The sequence below is a fragment of the Cetorhinus maximus genome, chromosome 11 (genome assembly GCF_964194155.1).
Source record: "Cetorhinus maximus chromosome 11, sCetMax3.hap1.1, whole genome shotgun sequence".
NCBI classification, from domain to species: domain Eukaryota; kingdom Metazoa; phylum Chordata; class Chondrichthyes; order Lamniformes; family Cetorhinidae; genus Cetorhinus; species Cetorhinus maximus.
In genome coordinates, this window is record NC_135889.1 from 85,364,956 (window position 1) to 85,381,169 (window position 16,214).

The following is a 16,214-nucleotide window of genomic DNA, read 5'->3' on the forward strand; positions in this document are numbered from 1 at the left end:
TAAGGAAATGCAAGGAAATCACTCAGGTCCCAGGTGCTCGGTTTCCCTTGCTACGATGTTATCAGCTCTTTCAGCACTTTCACCAACTTGCCACACAAAGAAATTTAAAATTTAAACATGCAAGGGCAAGTCTAACTAAAGCTAGATGCCATTAGATGATTTGCAACAAGAAATTGGGTTGTATCCGTAACCTGACATCCATTTCGTTGAGAAGTGATTACACCACCACACTGGCATGTTATATGAAAGACATTTTAATTTGCAATTGCAAAAACAACAAACAACATGGAGAATTTGGCGACCTCTTCAGTAAAATAGTGTATATTTAAGTTTGAATATGTGGCATTGAATAGCACTTTAAGAACAAAATTGGAAACATAGTTACTAACATCAGTTATTTGTACAAATTTAATCAGGCAGTATCTGGAAAGTGCAGAGCATGTCTAAATTTAATTGCATTTTATTACATTAAACTTACAATTCAGAAAAGAAAAAATGAAAACAATATAGGCTGGTTTCAAAACAATAGAAATTCACTTCCCACCAATCTAAATCAGAGTAACAGCTTAAAGACCATTCACAAAATGATGCAAATACAATAGAAATAATTCAGTATATCTCTAATTTAGTATAGGTGCTCATAAATCCAAGCTATTATGGAATGCAGTCAATTTGATCAGGCTAGGTTCAGCTACAATTCCATTGTGAAACTGCAGAAAACTTAATGTCGCAACAAATTATTGATAATAAATATCTTGGTGCAGAGCATTACTAAAAAGGTTTAAGGTCTTCTTTAGTGCATTTTATGTGTCAGATCTGTTAAAATTGGATGGTTTACGAATTAGGCATTTTAAAATGGATAATACTGACATCCTACTAAACCTGTTGTCTGGATAAAGTACACTTTTTCTTGAATGGCCCTTTCATTGCCTTGCAAAAGTAACAGCATTATAAAACAAGCAAGTTATCTATGAAGACTTTATAAATGCATATCATTTCAAATAATTATACTCCATGAGGATATTATGCCTACCCTACACTACCCTGCTTAAAAATCACACTAATATCATAAATGCCTGAAAGAGCATTTGATTCAGAAGCATTTAAGTGCAGTATTATAGAATAAAAGTCTTGAATGTGATCACTTGCTTTTGTAAACACTTCTTTTTCTGGTGTAAACCTGAAACTTGTTATGATGGCCTTCCCATGTGAATTTGTTTAGACCTTGGTTATTGCATAAACTAGTAAGTGTTACAATTTTTTTAAGACTACCTTTTGCCAACTGTGATGTTTATGAAAGCTTAATGTTTTTTTCCATACTTCATGCAGTGATTCTTCAATACGTGTCATCAAACCAAGAATTTCCAGGAGATCATGGGGAGAAATAAAATAAGATTCTTTAACTGTATAACAGTAACAGTTCATTTACAGTTATCAGAGTTCCTGCTAAATTTGCGATCTATGGGTTATAAACTACACTGATCAATTCCAATTTATTAAACCCAATGTTTCTTTCATTATTTCTTTCTGGAATTATTGCAACCAACAGTTTTCCCCTCATAGTGGGCACCATAGGAACAATTTTACATGCTTCCACTGCTCTTCATGTGGCAGAACTCATGAAAAATTCAGGCACTGGCTGCCCTCCTTAATTTTCCAACCATGGGGCAATGCACACCTGAATTTCTACTATGCCCTCCCTCCAGGAGAAGTCCCCCACTGACAACAGACTCTGACAAAATTATACTGTTCAGTATCAGTATCAAGCATCACATGTCAGGTATTGTTTAGTGAGATGCAGAGCAAAGTTCCTTCTGTTCTATTCCAACAATGTGCCTCAAAACGATCTCAAAAGAGCACCTGCATTGCTTCAGTATTCATTCTCTAAATTCTCTCACCAGTCAGTCAATACGCAAAACTTCAGTGAATCAGCCAATTTAATGCCAACGAGTAGACAGTTTTATGATCGGAGCCTATTCCCATCAGAATTGGTTTAAGACTTTCCACATTCATTTTACGCAGAGCGTTTGCAGTAAAAGCACAGGAGACTTTCATCCAGAAGTCTGTGTTAGATTCAAATGAAAATCCAAGAACGTAAAATACACAGTGTGGTAAACCAGGTGCCATTTAATTCATAAAGGATAGCAATCTTCAAAATAGAACTGTGGAGCTCTTACTCAGAAGCCAAGATCCCTTAAAAGGTCTAACTTTTATTTTCTTTTAAAAGAAATGGTGAGAATTTTCAGTTTTTAATTTTGTGAATATTAAAACAATAATGTTCTCACCTTCCCCTCTGCCCAGCATTATTGTAGATCATCTAGGTTTGAGTATATTCAGCCAAATGATTCCTTCTTAACCACATTGCAATGTTTCTAGAAATTTATGTCAGTGAGATTATAAATCCAAGGTGGGGTTATTCCCCATACCCCCCACCACCACCACCACAAACTCAGGTACTATGACTAGTTGTCTGATTTCTGTATCAGAATTGTTGATTTTTTTTAACCTACTGAAAAATAGGGACACAAAACTGCACATTGGAATACAAAATAGTGAGAGCTTTTTCACTGAGATTCTAAAAATAGTCAATAATTGCAATACCCATCAAAGATTTGAGAGATTTAGAATGCCCACACTTCACATATAAAGACTCTGAGGCCAAATTATTTTACATAAGTGAAAAGCTAGTATAAGGAAAAACGTCAGTCAAACAGAATTACTCATATGTCTACTGAATTATCTGAGGTTGTCATGCTGTACATGTGAAGACCACTAATACCATTGAGGAAAAAAAGAAAAGCTGTAACAAACTCGCACCAGTACGCTAAACTGATGCCTGTGAGAGTAATAAAGTTCCACAACTGAATGGCAAACACGAGCACACCAACAGATGTCATGAAGAAAGCCAGGAGAAGCAATGCTGAGCCATATGCCCATTTGCGCCTGGAATAGGCATCTTGACAAATCTGAGAGGTGATTAGCATCTCCAGACCAAACATTGCCAGCACCGCAGCAAAAGTGGCGATGATCCTAGTGAAAACAAGAACAGTGTCCAACCCGTCGACCTCAGCAACACTGAAATCTGTTGTACATTGAAGCTTGCGGTCATGCTCTAAAGTGCAGAAATACCAGAGTCCAAATAGCTTCCTGTCTGCAAACAGCCAGTGCCCAGAGCACACAGAAATGGATGACAGAACAACTGCTATTGCTGTGCAGAGAATTATCAGAGTCCTGATGAATGTGTCCAGTACTGATTTTCCAGCCTTCCTGCATTGAAGTTCTTCTTGTGCCTAAAATGAAATTTGCACATTATTACGTGAGAGACATGTCATGAGAATTCATATTCAATGAATTTTATTTTTTTTCTTTCAGTTGTTAGACTTAGATAATAGGGCCCATTCCACCACCACACAGGGAGCTTCACACTCAGGTAGTGCATCCTGGAAAATATTAATGGTCTGCAAAATCACAAACTCCATGTCTGTAATGCACTCTCTGTGGAATAGGCCCTCGTGGCTATAAGCTCAATTAAGTGGTTCAGAGAAAATCATAAACCTTGACAATAGAATGTCAGATGACAGTGCAAGACAGAGACGCAATCGTGTGCGTGTACACAAACACACACCTTAAATAACCATTTGAATTTTTAAAAACTGGAAAGGCTCTGGAGTCCCCCATTATACTGTGGGTATTTTATTAGGCTGTATACAATTTGTTACGCCCATTTTAAAGTGAAGTATTTCTGTTAATTTTGTGCTTAGTAAGATGACTGATGTTAGTGCAGGGGGGATAGAATTCTTGCTGTTTCAGATGAGTGGGGATGATGGTTGCTCCTGGGAATATTGGCTAGCTAGCAGGCAGCCTATCTAGGAGAGAGGCCCAGTGGCTCTTCAATTTTAATGGCTAAGCAACAGTTCCATTGACGGATTCTCATTTAAACCCGGTGGGAACAACAAAAAGACTGACAGTAGTGATATTTTGATCAACGAGATCCAAAGGAATGGTCTCCAGCATAAGGCTACCAGTCAGGGAAGTCCAGAGGCAAAGGCTGTCACAAACAAGGATGCCAGGCTTCCACTGGGTGAGATCGTTATAATCCCCTCTGTGCAATCGTTAATCGTATATTAATTGTATTTAATTTATACAGGTGATTGGGATTATCTGGGGATTCACTTGTGCCTCTATAAATAAGAACAAATTGAAATTGTGGTTGGATAAAGTAGGACATTTAGCCCCTTGGGCCTGATCTGCTGCCTTTCAATTTGTTCATAGCTGATCTGTACTTCAAACTTACACTTGCTCCATAACCTGCTCATACCCTTACCTAACAAAATCTTTGGCTGATGTAAATTCCAGATTTCTACTGGCCTTTGTGTGAATAAATGCTCCTTGTTTTCAGTCCTGCATGGCCTGGCTTAAATGTTAAGACTATGGCTCGAAAAATCCTGGGAATAGACAAAATTTCTATGTCCCACCCCCTGGGCCAGAACTGGAGTCAGGCCAAAGATCACACACACGTGATTTGTGGAGGCAGCTGGCCATTAAAATCACCAGTGAAGTGGTATATTGAAACCCTAGCTGCGTGAACCCTAAGTGTACAGAGCAGACTAGGTCAGAGGTCTGAACTTGGTGGATTCTTTGGGTAGCTAGGGTACCTCTTTGGAGAGGGCTTTGAGATACCTTTGGAAGGAGTAACACTCCCTTTGGGGTAGGTAAGGCACCCTTTGGAATTGTTAGGGTTAAACATAATTATGCACTTCTTATGCACAAACTCATTGGAGCTGTCAAGCTGTCAATGAACTGTCAAGCTGTCAATGAACTGTCATGCTATCCAGGGAGTTTCAAAGGATACTAGGTGAGTTGACATGGAGGGAGTAAGGGCAAAAGGTGATGGGTGGAGATATGGGGTGGCATGAATTAGTACTAAGTTGACATGTGGATATAGGGCCATGGGGGTGGTTAGGGGGGCATGGGCTGACATAGGGCATATGAGGGCCAATTGGGGTGGATAGAGGGGCCAGGACTGTCAGGGGGATATGAGGGGTCATGGGACATGGGTGGCCATGGGGCGTGGGTGAAGTGGGTATGGGTTGACATGGATGGGCATAGGAAGTGTGTGGGGAGTGAGGGTGGGTGAGGGGTGAGGCATGGAGGAATGTTTTTACTTTTTTTCCCAATTTAAACACAGTGCCAGAGCACAGAAGTAGCCAGCCTCTGTACACTGAGCCTGCACCAAGCACCCAACCCACCTCCACACTCGGCATCCTCCACACTCTTTCCAGGGTCACCCACCCGGGCGCCTATTTCAGCCCTCCCACAACTGAAAATCTGACCCACGGGTGGCCTTTTTAAAAGCCAGGTTCGCTGAACCCGGATATCTCCCGATTCCGTGAACACGATCTGGAGAATAAAATGTGGGCCTATGTCTCCATACTTGGGATTTCCTCATTGTAGAAACATAGCATGGTCATAGCAGGAGGCCATTTGGCCCAATGAGTCCATGCTGGCTCTCTGCAAGAACAATTTAGCCAGTCCTACTTCCTGGCTCTTTCCCTGAGACCCGGCAATTGCTTTCCCTTCAAGTGCTTATCCAACTTTTGTTTGAAATTTAGCCATGATTGTCTCTGCCTCTGCCACACTCACAGGCAGTGCATTCCAGGTTGTAACCACTCACTGCATAAACTGCGTTTCCTCAGATGGCCCTCAGAGGAATTAATTATTCTTTATCTATCAAATCCTTTTATCATTTTAAATACCTCAATTAGATCACCTTCAATCTTCTTTACTCAAGAAACTACAGGCCAGATTTATGCAAACTGCCTTCAGTTTAACTCTCTAAACCACTCCAAGACCAATATATCATTCCTGAGGTATATGCCCAAAATTGAATGCAGTACTTCAGCTGGGGTCTAACCAGGGCTTTATATAACAGTAACATAACTCCCACCCTCTTTGTAATATAGTTCCTTTCATATAAAGGCCAACATTCCATTAGCCATTTTAATGATTTTTTGTGCCTGTCCAGTAGCAATTTCTGTGCACATACCCTTAAATCTTCCTGTTCCTCCATTGTTCCAGCGTCTTATCATTTAGATATTACAAAGTGCTGATTTTGATCTGTATACGATTTACATATCTAGGCCAGACTTCGCAAAGGATGCCGATGTGAACAGCCTTTAAAAATCGCGGGCCCGGAAGTCATGTTCAGATCACAATGCCTTCGGGACAGTCTCAATTTTACAACCAGCCGCTGGGGGTGGGAATGGGAAAGGCGCTCACTAAAATTAATGGCCCCTTAATCTCCTTAAGCTTTTTGAAGATTAAGATTTTGAAAGTTTTTCCTGCCAACCCCTAACACTTCTGTGCATGTTAATGCACAGCTGTCGGGTTTTCTGTGCAGCTCGGATAACTTGCTTTACAAAACTTTACAAATTTCATTGGTGGGTCCAATGGGCACTGGCACAAGTGCTGCCCCTACCTTTCTCAGCCATGGCCACTTGCAGCCGCATTCCACCTGGAGGAAGACAGTGGTAGCATCCAACATGGCTTTTACTGCTGGTGTGTTATAGAGTTGAGTTTCCAGACAACTTTTCTTAGCGAACACATTTAACTTTATTTACAAGACAGCAGCAGCAACTACACATGTGCATCAAACTCCATAACTAAAGAAGAACTCTCCCTTACTGGAGGTTTCCCATGCTGCTAATGCATTGGGTTATACAGATCATGTGATCTTACAACACTGGATTATTCTTAAAGCTACACTCCTACGTTTATCCAAACTATGATTACTACATTCCTCCCCTTTTAACTTTTCTGTATATTTTGTATTTACAAGAATATTTATCTCATGACATTATAATATTTATACAAGTCATGAAATTACAAGTTCAGTCTTTCAGGTGGTTTCCTGATCCGTGTGGAATGTCGTAGCTCCACGACTTCAGATTCTTTCATAGGAACCACATTCCCTGGAACCACGTTAAAATCAGGTACCTCATTAGGCACATGCAGTTCAGTGTCTTCCACTTTGAAATAGACATTGGGCATGTCTGTCCCTGGTTGAGCAACTTCAACAGGAGCCACTGGTTCAGCAACGGTTACAGGTGGAACATCATTTTGTTGGGGTATCTCCCTTCTTCTTAATGATCCACATGCCTACAAGTGATCCGGCCTTCCACTTCCATGTGGTACGACGTAGTAGTCTATCGACTCTGTCCTCATTGTTTTGAAAACTTCTATCAAGTCTCCTCTCAGCCTTCTCCTCTCCAAGGAAAACAGTTCCAACTTCTCCAATCTATCCTCATAGCTGAAGTTTCTCATCCCTGGGACCATTCTTGTAAACCTCTTCTGCACTCTCTCCAATGTGTTCACATCCTCTCTATATTATGGTGCCCAGAACTGTACACAATATTCCAGCTGAGGTCTAACCAGAGTCTTATATAAATTCAGCAGAACCTCTCTGCTCTTGTACTCTGTGCCCCTATTAATAAAGCCCAGGATACTATATGCTTTATTAACTGCTCTCTCCACCTGTCCTGCTACCTTCAATGATCTATGCACATATTCACCCAGGTCTTTCTGCTCCTGTATCCCCTTCAAGGAGGATCTTCCAGACAACTTTTCTTAGTGGACACATTTAACTTTAATATGCAAGACAGCAGCAGAAACTACACATGTGCATCAAACTCCATAACAAAAGAAGAATTCTCTCTTGCTAGAAGTTCCCCGTGCTGCTAACACATTGGTTTACACAGCTCATGTGATCTTACAACACAGGATTGCTCTATAAGCTACAGACCTCTGTTTATCCAAACTATAATTCCTATACTGGTGCCAGGCAGGAAGCTCACGCCTTGTGGAGGTGCTCAGCACTTTTAATTAGGTTCCAGGCTCACCTCCTGGCTAATTATACCATTTGTATTTGAGGCTCACTGAGCGCAACGCAGCTCAGGAGCAGGTTTGGGATGCAGAATTCACCCAGGTGTCAGATACCCAAACCCTCATTGAAAATCCAGCCTTCTGTGAAGAAGGAAGTTAGCAGCTTTGTGTCTGAAAAGGCTATTTTACTCAGAATCAGGATGAAGTTGGAATACCCTCAAGTGGCTGGGGCCAAAGACAATGACTTCAGTCTTCCAGCGGATGAATGACCTACTCCTGTTACTGCATTTCCAATGTTTAGCTGGAGGAAGCTACTGTTCATCCAAGGCTGGAGCCAGGGTTCTCCTCTGTTCAAAATTGAGCAAGATTGTGTTGAAGAATGAGGGAATATTTTAGCAATGAGGCCGTACTAGAACCTCTTCACCCTAGGATTTCACTTCCCCGCCACATGAAAACGATTATGGAAGTGGAGCTCAGGAGTCAAAGGATTTCCCTCCACATTTATTGTCACTTCCTGGAGCTACCGTTCAGAAGCTGGGAAAGACAGAATTCACCCAGAGGGGCTTGGAGCTGCCTCCTCCCCCATTCTCCCTCACCACAAGTTGGGCTCAGCACTTACCTGCTGAAGGCCTTGGCCAATACATTTGGCTGGAGCCTATATTCTAATTTCAGAATCTTTTTATCCCTTTAAGGTCTCCCACTCCCTGTTTCGATGCTGCAGCAATGTCCCTACTACTGCATCACTAGAAATTTCCGATCTTGCACTGGTGAGCATGTCTTAGCAATACGAATCCCACTGGGTACATATGATGATCATGAAAAATAGGTTGAGGATAGGGTAGATTCAGAGGAGTGGGCAGAAGTCCAAAGGGAATTCTCCTGTGGACGTCAGACAAGCTATTCTATAGACAATTATATAAATGCTATGAAGAAATTGAGAGAGGTTGAAAGAGGTAGTGGAGAGGAAGAACGATTTTGCATTTTGGATTAGGACTCCGAAGACAGTGTCAAATGTGGGTCATAACTATGCACTGTGTTAGGAACAGTTACCCAACATCAATTTTGCCTTGATTGACTAATTAGTGGCCAGAACTCACCATCCAATTAAGGACAGTGGGAAGGGTCTCGAAGCTGGATGGCCAATAGGAGGCACTCCAGCAAGGAAGGAACTGCAGCCTGCTGTTGCAGTTAAGGGAGAGGGTGCCTCCATTTCCCCAAAATGGTTCAGTTCCAGGACTATGCCAGTAAGTTGGTATACCGATTGGCAGGGCAAACTTATTTGCCCGCCTGCATCCTTTCCAGCTCCATACTGGGGCAAAAATTCTGCCTTGGTTATCTACTCCTATTATTAGTGTTTTAGACAGATAGGATATTATTGGGAAATTGGGAACATTGAAACTTAGGACTTAGGAACAGGAGCAGTCCATTCAGCCCTTCAAACTTGCTCTGTCATTCAATAAGATCATAGCTGATCTGACTGTGGTCTTAATTCCATTTTCCCCCCATAACCCTCGGCTCCCTTGTTGATCAAAAATCTAACTCTGTCTTGAATAAATTCAATGACTCAGCCTCTACCGTCTCTGGGGAAGCAAATTCTGCGGACTAATGATCCTCAGAGAAAAAAATTCTCCTCATCTCCATCTTAAAAGGGAGACCTCTTATTCTTAAACTGTGTCCCCAAGTTCTAGACCCCCCCACAAGTGGAAACATCCTCCCGGTATCTACCTTATTAAGTCCCCTCAGGATCCTATAGGCAGAATATTGCTGTCAGCGTGCGGGGGCAGGCCTGACACACCGACATGTAAAATGACGCGAGATGACGTCGGGTGTGTGTCCCAACATCATCGCACATCATTTCGATATTGCATTCGGCGGGCACGCACCAGAGGCGGCTGCGCACCCGCCAAACTGTCAACGGCCTATTAAGGCCATTAGGAAAGCAATTGACCTTATTAACAACACTGCCCGTCCAACCTTAAGGTTGGCGGGCAGGCGAAGAGCCCAAGCGGCCTTCGCATTTTCCAGGAAACCTCATCCATGGGTGGATTGAGGTTTCCTGAAGGTTTTATAAAATTAATAAATAAATTTTGTACATTTCACAAACATGTCTCAGCTCATGTTTAAATAATTTTTTACTTTATCTTTCAAAAACTTTTAATATGTACTTAATCTCCTTGAGGCAGCTCTGTGCGTCAGGGAGATTGCTGCGCTCTTTCACGCGCATGCACGAAAGAGCAAAGGCCCCGACTCTCCCTCCTCCCCCTGCCTGCGCAGGTAGCACTGAGCGCTACCGGCTGCATGTCACGCTGGGCTGGCCTTAATTGGCCCGCCCGCGTGAAATGGTGGCACGCAGCTGATCGCAGGTGGCGATCGGCTCCGCGCCCGCTCCAGCCCAGCCTGCCTGCCATAGGTAAGATTCTACCTTATATGTTTCAATAAGATTACCTCTCATTCTTCTAAACTACAATGGTTATAGGTCCAACCTGTTCAACCTTTCTTCATAGGATAAGTCTATCATCCCAGGAATGAATCCTCTCTGTACTGCTTCTAATGCAATTATATCCTCTTTTCAAATAAGGAGACCAAAGCTGTACACAGTATTCCAGATGTGGCCTCACCAATGCTCTCCACAGCTGCAGTAAAATTGTCCTACCTTTACATTCCATCCCCCTTGCAACAAACGCCAACATTTCATTTGCCTTCCTAATCACTTGCTGTACCTGCATACTAACATTTTGTGATTCATGTACCAAGACACCCAGATCCTTCTGTGCCACCAGGTTCTGCAATCTCTCTCAATTTATATTGTATACCGCTTTTCTATTCTCCCTGCCAAAGTGGAGTTCACATTTTCCCACATTACACTTCATCTTCTAATTTTTGTGCACTCTTTTAACCTGTATATCTCTTTGTAGGCTCTCTATGTCCCCTTGACAACTTACTTTCCTATCTTGGTGTTACCCAAAACTTAGCTACCACATATTTAACCCCTTCATCCAAATCATTGATGCAGATTGTAAATAGTTGAGGACCCGGCACTGATCCCTGTGGCACTCCATTAATTACAGCTTGCCGACCTGAAAAATACACATTTATCATGACTCTCTGCTTACTGTTAGGTAACTAATCCTTTATCCATGCTAATGTGTTACCCCTTATCACGTTCTCTTATCTTGTATGGTAATCTTTGATATGATGCCTTTTGGAAATCCAAATACACCACGTCTACAGGTTCCTCTTTAACCACCTTGCTTGTTACTTCCTCAAAAAACTCTAATAAATTAGTTAAACATGATTCCCCTTTCCCTTTCACAAAGCAATGTTGACTCTGATTTTCAAAGTATCCTGCTGTAGCCTCCTTAATAATGGATTCTAACAAATTACTTAGAACAGATGTTAGGCTAACTGGCCTAAAGTTTTCTGCTCTCTGTCTCCTCCTTTCCGGAATAAATTAAATTTAATTTAAATTAACTATTTTCCAGTCCACTGGGGTCCTTCCAGAATCCAAGGTATTTTGGAAGATAATAACAAATTCAGCTACTATCTTTACAGACATTTCTTTTAAGACCCTAGGATGCAGGCCATCTGGTCCTGGGAACTTGTGACCCTTTATTTCTAATAGATTATGGATGGTCTGTGGAACATCAGTGAGAAATTTGTCGTGAAAACTGCTATAGAATTGGCGATGTATTGAAGTGTGTGACTGATGACAGAAGCAAGAGTGCAAAATTACACTTGGTCTCATTTCAATATGTGTGACAAGCTACCTGGTCTCTTTGCACTGTTAATTGGCAGCTTTTGAATTTGTAGGAACTGGTGGGCATAGGGTGTCAGTGATGCCATTTAAAGAGAGGTTCACTTTGATTGCTGTGAGCTGATTTGCCTTTAGAACAAAAAAGATAGAAAGCAGATGTGATGGAGAAAGGTACCCCCTTTCGAGGAGATCCAAAGGAGGAGGAAGTTGACTTTTCCTCCTGAATGCAGAGAAGTAACTAGACAAGCTGTGCGACACTAATGATCAGAGGTGCCAGAGCAGTTGTATGTTAGGAGCATTATGCTCAGGCATCATATCATTCCTGTTCTCCCACAAAAAAGTATGATTACACAGTCATTGACTCATGACAGTGACATTGGTATCATGGGATAGATGCTGTTCTATCTCAGGGTGACAATATGCCTGTTTCCCTAACAGCCTCTGAACAGTGCCAGTGCTGATGCCAGCCAGCGGGGCAAGACTTCCTGTTATGACATGGCAGATGATGTGTGCCAGGCAGATCAAATCCACGAGGGAAACTTGATTACGTGGTCACAAAGAATTTGTATTTTATTTCAAGATGTGTGCCCTGAATTCAGTAGTAATAAATCCACCATGACTTCAGAGATCTTTTAGAAAACAAAATTAAACATTTATTAACAAAAGAAAATATTTCAAGCACATACATAGGTCTACAAATTATTACTATAATAACTCCTAAAGCCCCTAATTAATCTGGCTTCCAGTTACACCCCCGTTTAGGCAACAGTAAAAAAAACAGATTTAAACAGATCCAGGCAACTCAACACAATACTTTGGACAGTAGAATTCCAAGTGGTTTTTCTCAGCTTCAGTTTCTGTAGACAGTTGCTTAATGCACAAATACTTGAGGCTTTTCATACTTCTGGTAGATCTTACTTTCTTTCTTTCTTTCTGACACATAGGGAAGAATTTTTCCCCCGACAGGGGGGGTTGTACGGGGGCGGGTGGGAGTGGGCGCGAACCCGATTGGTGCCCCCGATCGGGTCCCGGCCGCCATTTTATGTGGGCGGGCCAATTAAGGTACACCCGGAAGCTCTTTCGCACATGTGCGAGGAAGAGCGCAGAAATCTCCCTGAGGCACGGAGGTGCCTTAGGGAGATCTGTTCAAGTTCAGAAAAATTTAATAAAGGGAAAAAGCATTTTAAGGACATCTCCCCTCATGTGACACTGTCACATGAGCTGGGGCATGTCCATTAATTTTTTTCAAACATTTTCATTTAATTTAATAAACCCTTCATGAAACCTCATGTCGCCCGTGGATGAGGTTTCATGAAAAATGTGAAGGCCGCCTGGGCTCTTCGCCTGCCCACCAACCTTAAGGTAGAACGGACAGCAATCTTAAGAACTTTAATTACTTTCTTAATGGCCTTAATAGGCCTTTGACAGTTTGGTAGGTGTGCAGCCGAGTCAGCTGCGCGCCCGCCGAACTGACTATCTAAATGATGCGCAGTGAATGCCCTCGCTCGCCGACCCAAAAATTCTACCGATAGTCTCTTCTTTTTACATGTTTCTCCCTTTTAATGCAAATTCCATTGTTCCCACATGTCTTTGGAACTTTACCTTTCTCAAAATATAAATCTTTTCAGGGTGCTAATGCTATTAGTAACCTTTGGGAAAAATAAACACACTGCTTGGCCTAGCTTCTCTGGCTAGGTGTAACATCCTACCATCCCTTTGATTTATCTAAAAATGTAAATTCTCCACACCTCACATTCTAAAACTTCAGCCATGTTTAAGTACTTAGCATTTCAAACCTAGCTTCTTTTGATGAATCAAAGCCTCCAGACCAGCTCTCTCCAATTCAATTAAATCACTCACACACTCACACACACACACACAGAAACTATCCAAACCCCACTATTAACCCACTTTTACATAAGATTCACAATAATATGATGAGAATTATTATATTTTCGTGACACTTCCCCAGTCAATGATGAGAAAATATCATCTACAGCAGGGCTCTGTAGGGTTATGGTTCCATGAAGTTCTCCACCACTGCCTTCCCACGTGTCCTCGGTAGAAATTTAGCAGCCTTTCCCCTCCCATACTGTTGCCATCGGAGAAGCACATTATAGAAAAACCAGAATAAGCAAATGAGCACAGATGACTGGACAGGATCCCAGTGAAGATTGAGGAGAAATTTAGGTAATGCCCTACTGCTACCATCCAATATCCAATCACCCTTCCGAGATTTTTCTCCCTCTGTCACTTGAAAAACAGAAATGAAAACAGGGTCCAGACCCTGAAGTTCCCCGCCACATGCAGAAGACAGTCATGGATTGCAGTAGCAAAGTAAAGGAATTCACCAATGAAGAGAGAAGTGCTCACAGCAGCTTCCTTCAACCCCCCCACAACCACCCTCATCCCCGTACACTCCCAACCCCCATACACCCGCCATGTTAAGCTCAGCAGATGATTACATTGAAATTCTTTATGCATTTCTATGTTTCTACATAGAATTATTCGCCGTATTACAGAAGTGTTTCTATAGTGATTCTTTCATTTGTGGTAGAACAGTGAGGTATCCTGGATAAAGGAATCAAGATCACCTTCTTATCATGAAACAACTCTCTCACCAGCATTATAAGAAAGCTGTGGTTCATAAGATGTGATTTTTATGAGCTTTCCAAGATAAAGTTCAAAGAATGTACATTTATTGAAACTGTGAATTTTATTCAAAAAACCTTATGGGCAGCATTTTCCCATCGGCAAGTGGGGGGCGGGGCCTGCTCGACGACATGTAAAATGACGTGCGGTGATGTCAGCCATGCGTCCCGATGTCACCGCGCGTCACTTAGATTGTTAGTTTGGCGGGCGCGCAGCTGACTCAGCTGTGTGCTGGCCGAACCGTCAAAGGCCTATTAAGGCCTGTTAGAAACTAATTAATTCAATTTAATGAGCTGCCCATCCAACCATAAGGTTGGTGAGTAGGCGAAGAGCCCAGGCAACCTTCACATTTTTCATGAAACCTCATCCACAGGCGGGATGAGGTTTCATGAACTGTTTTAAGATCTAATAAAAATTTATACTTTATTCTTTGACATGTCCCAGCTCATGTGATAGTGTCACATGCGGGGACATGTTTTAAAAGTTTAAAAAACATTTATTTTAAAGTTTAAGACTGAAATAAATCTCCCTGAGGCACCTCCATGCCTCAGCGAGATCTCTGCGCTCTTTCGCGCGCATGCATGGGACTCCCCCACCCCACCCCCCACCCCTGCCCGCACAGGGAGCGCACAGTGCTTCTGGGTGTGTGTCATGATGGGCAGGCCTTAACTGGCCCGCCCATGTAAAATGGTGGTGCGGCCCCGATTGGGGGCGCCGATCGGGTTCGTGCCTGCCCCCACCTGCCCCCACACAACCCCCACAACGGGGAAAATTTCTGGCCTATGTCTTACTTACTCACTTCCTGCTCTGGGTTTCATTGAAGTTAACCAACAACTGGGGATTGTATTGTTTGTGGTTGAAATTGAGGTTTCTATTATTCACGTACACTTTGGGCAACTGAAGATAATCAAAACATGTCAATGTTGAAAGAAGCGTGTGTGGTTGTCAGGTTGAGCAATATTCCCCTGCTTTGAAAGAGGACTGATGAGCTGAAAAACAGATATTGTTTGCTTGTGCTGTTGCAAAGAATGTTTTAAAAACATGGCAATGCCTTACATTTTAAGTATGTCAATGCATGTCATTGGAATAAGAGCTCTTGTAGTGAACTCAAGATGCCCAAACTATGATATTGTCGGCGCTGCCGAGACAGGTCACAGGCCTGAAAGCTGGGGGCAACACCCCTCAACCATTTCTGACATTTCTGAGACTCCTGGCTGCATTTTTCAGCCAAGTGGCAACTCTTTAATTGACATTAGAGCTCCTATCCATTTAAGGGATGAGCACCTACCCCAAAGCGCTGCCAGCCAATCAAGGGCCAGCAGTACAGTAGTCTCAGCTATGCCACTAGGAGCGGGTGCCACCAAAGGGACTTCACCCAGCAGAATGGATGCCATGGGAGAAGGTCGTTCTTGCAACCAGTAAGTGGGGTCTGGGGTTGCCAGGGCTGGTCAGGCAGGCTTCAGTAAACTAAGTGAGTGCTAGTGAGGGCAAGTGAAAGTTGCCCATTAGGAGGGCCCACATCCTAAGCCCGCAGGGATACCACTAGGATTCACCAGTCTCCCACGTGGTGTAGGGTCCATCTGCTACTGATAAAATGCCAGCAGTGGTGGGAAGAAGCCCTTAATTGGCCTTCTAACTTAGAGCCCATAGTGCTACCAGCTGAGCCACGCTGGTGTGCAGTACATTAATCATGGGTATCTTTAATCTTCATGTAGATTGGGAAAATCAAATTGTCAGAGGTAGCCACGAGCAAAAGTTCACAGAGTGTATTTGGGACAGTTTCCTAGAACAACGTGTTATGGATACAATCAGGGATCAGGCTATTTTCGATCTGGTAATGTGTAATAAGGCAGGTTTAATAAACGATCTCAGAGTAAAAGATCCCATAGGAAACAGTGACCATAACATGGTAGAATTTAGCAATCAG

General features: G+C 42.5%; 1 protein-coding gene across 1 annotated transcript in view; it reads right to left on the reverse strand.

Annotated features, from left to right (window-relative positions):
• Positions 1-390: 390 nt before the first annotated feature.
• The window catches only part of tmem37 (transmembrane protein 37), a 47,350-nt gene continuing 31,526 nt past the window's right edge, over positions 391-16,214 (reverse strand). Inside the window, exon 2 of the mRNA XM_078552388.1 lies at positions 391-3,290. Coding sequence (XP_078408514.1) covers positions 2,721-3,290 — 570 coding nt within the window. The 3' untranslated portion in view covers positions 391-2,720. The remainder of the gene's footprint in view (positions 3,291-16,214) is intronic.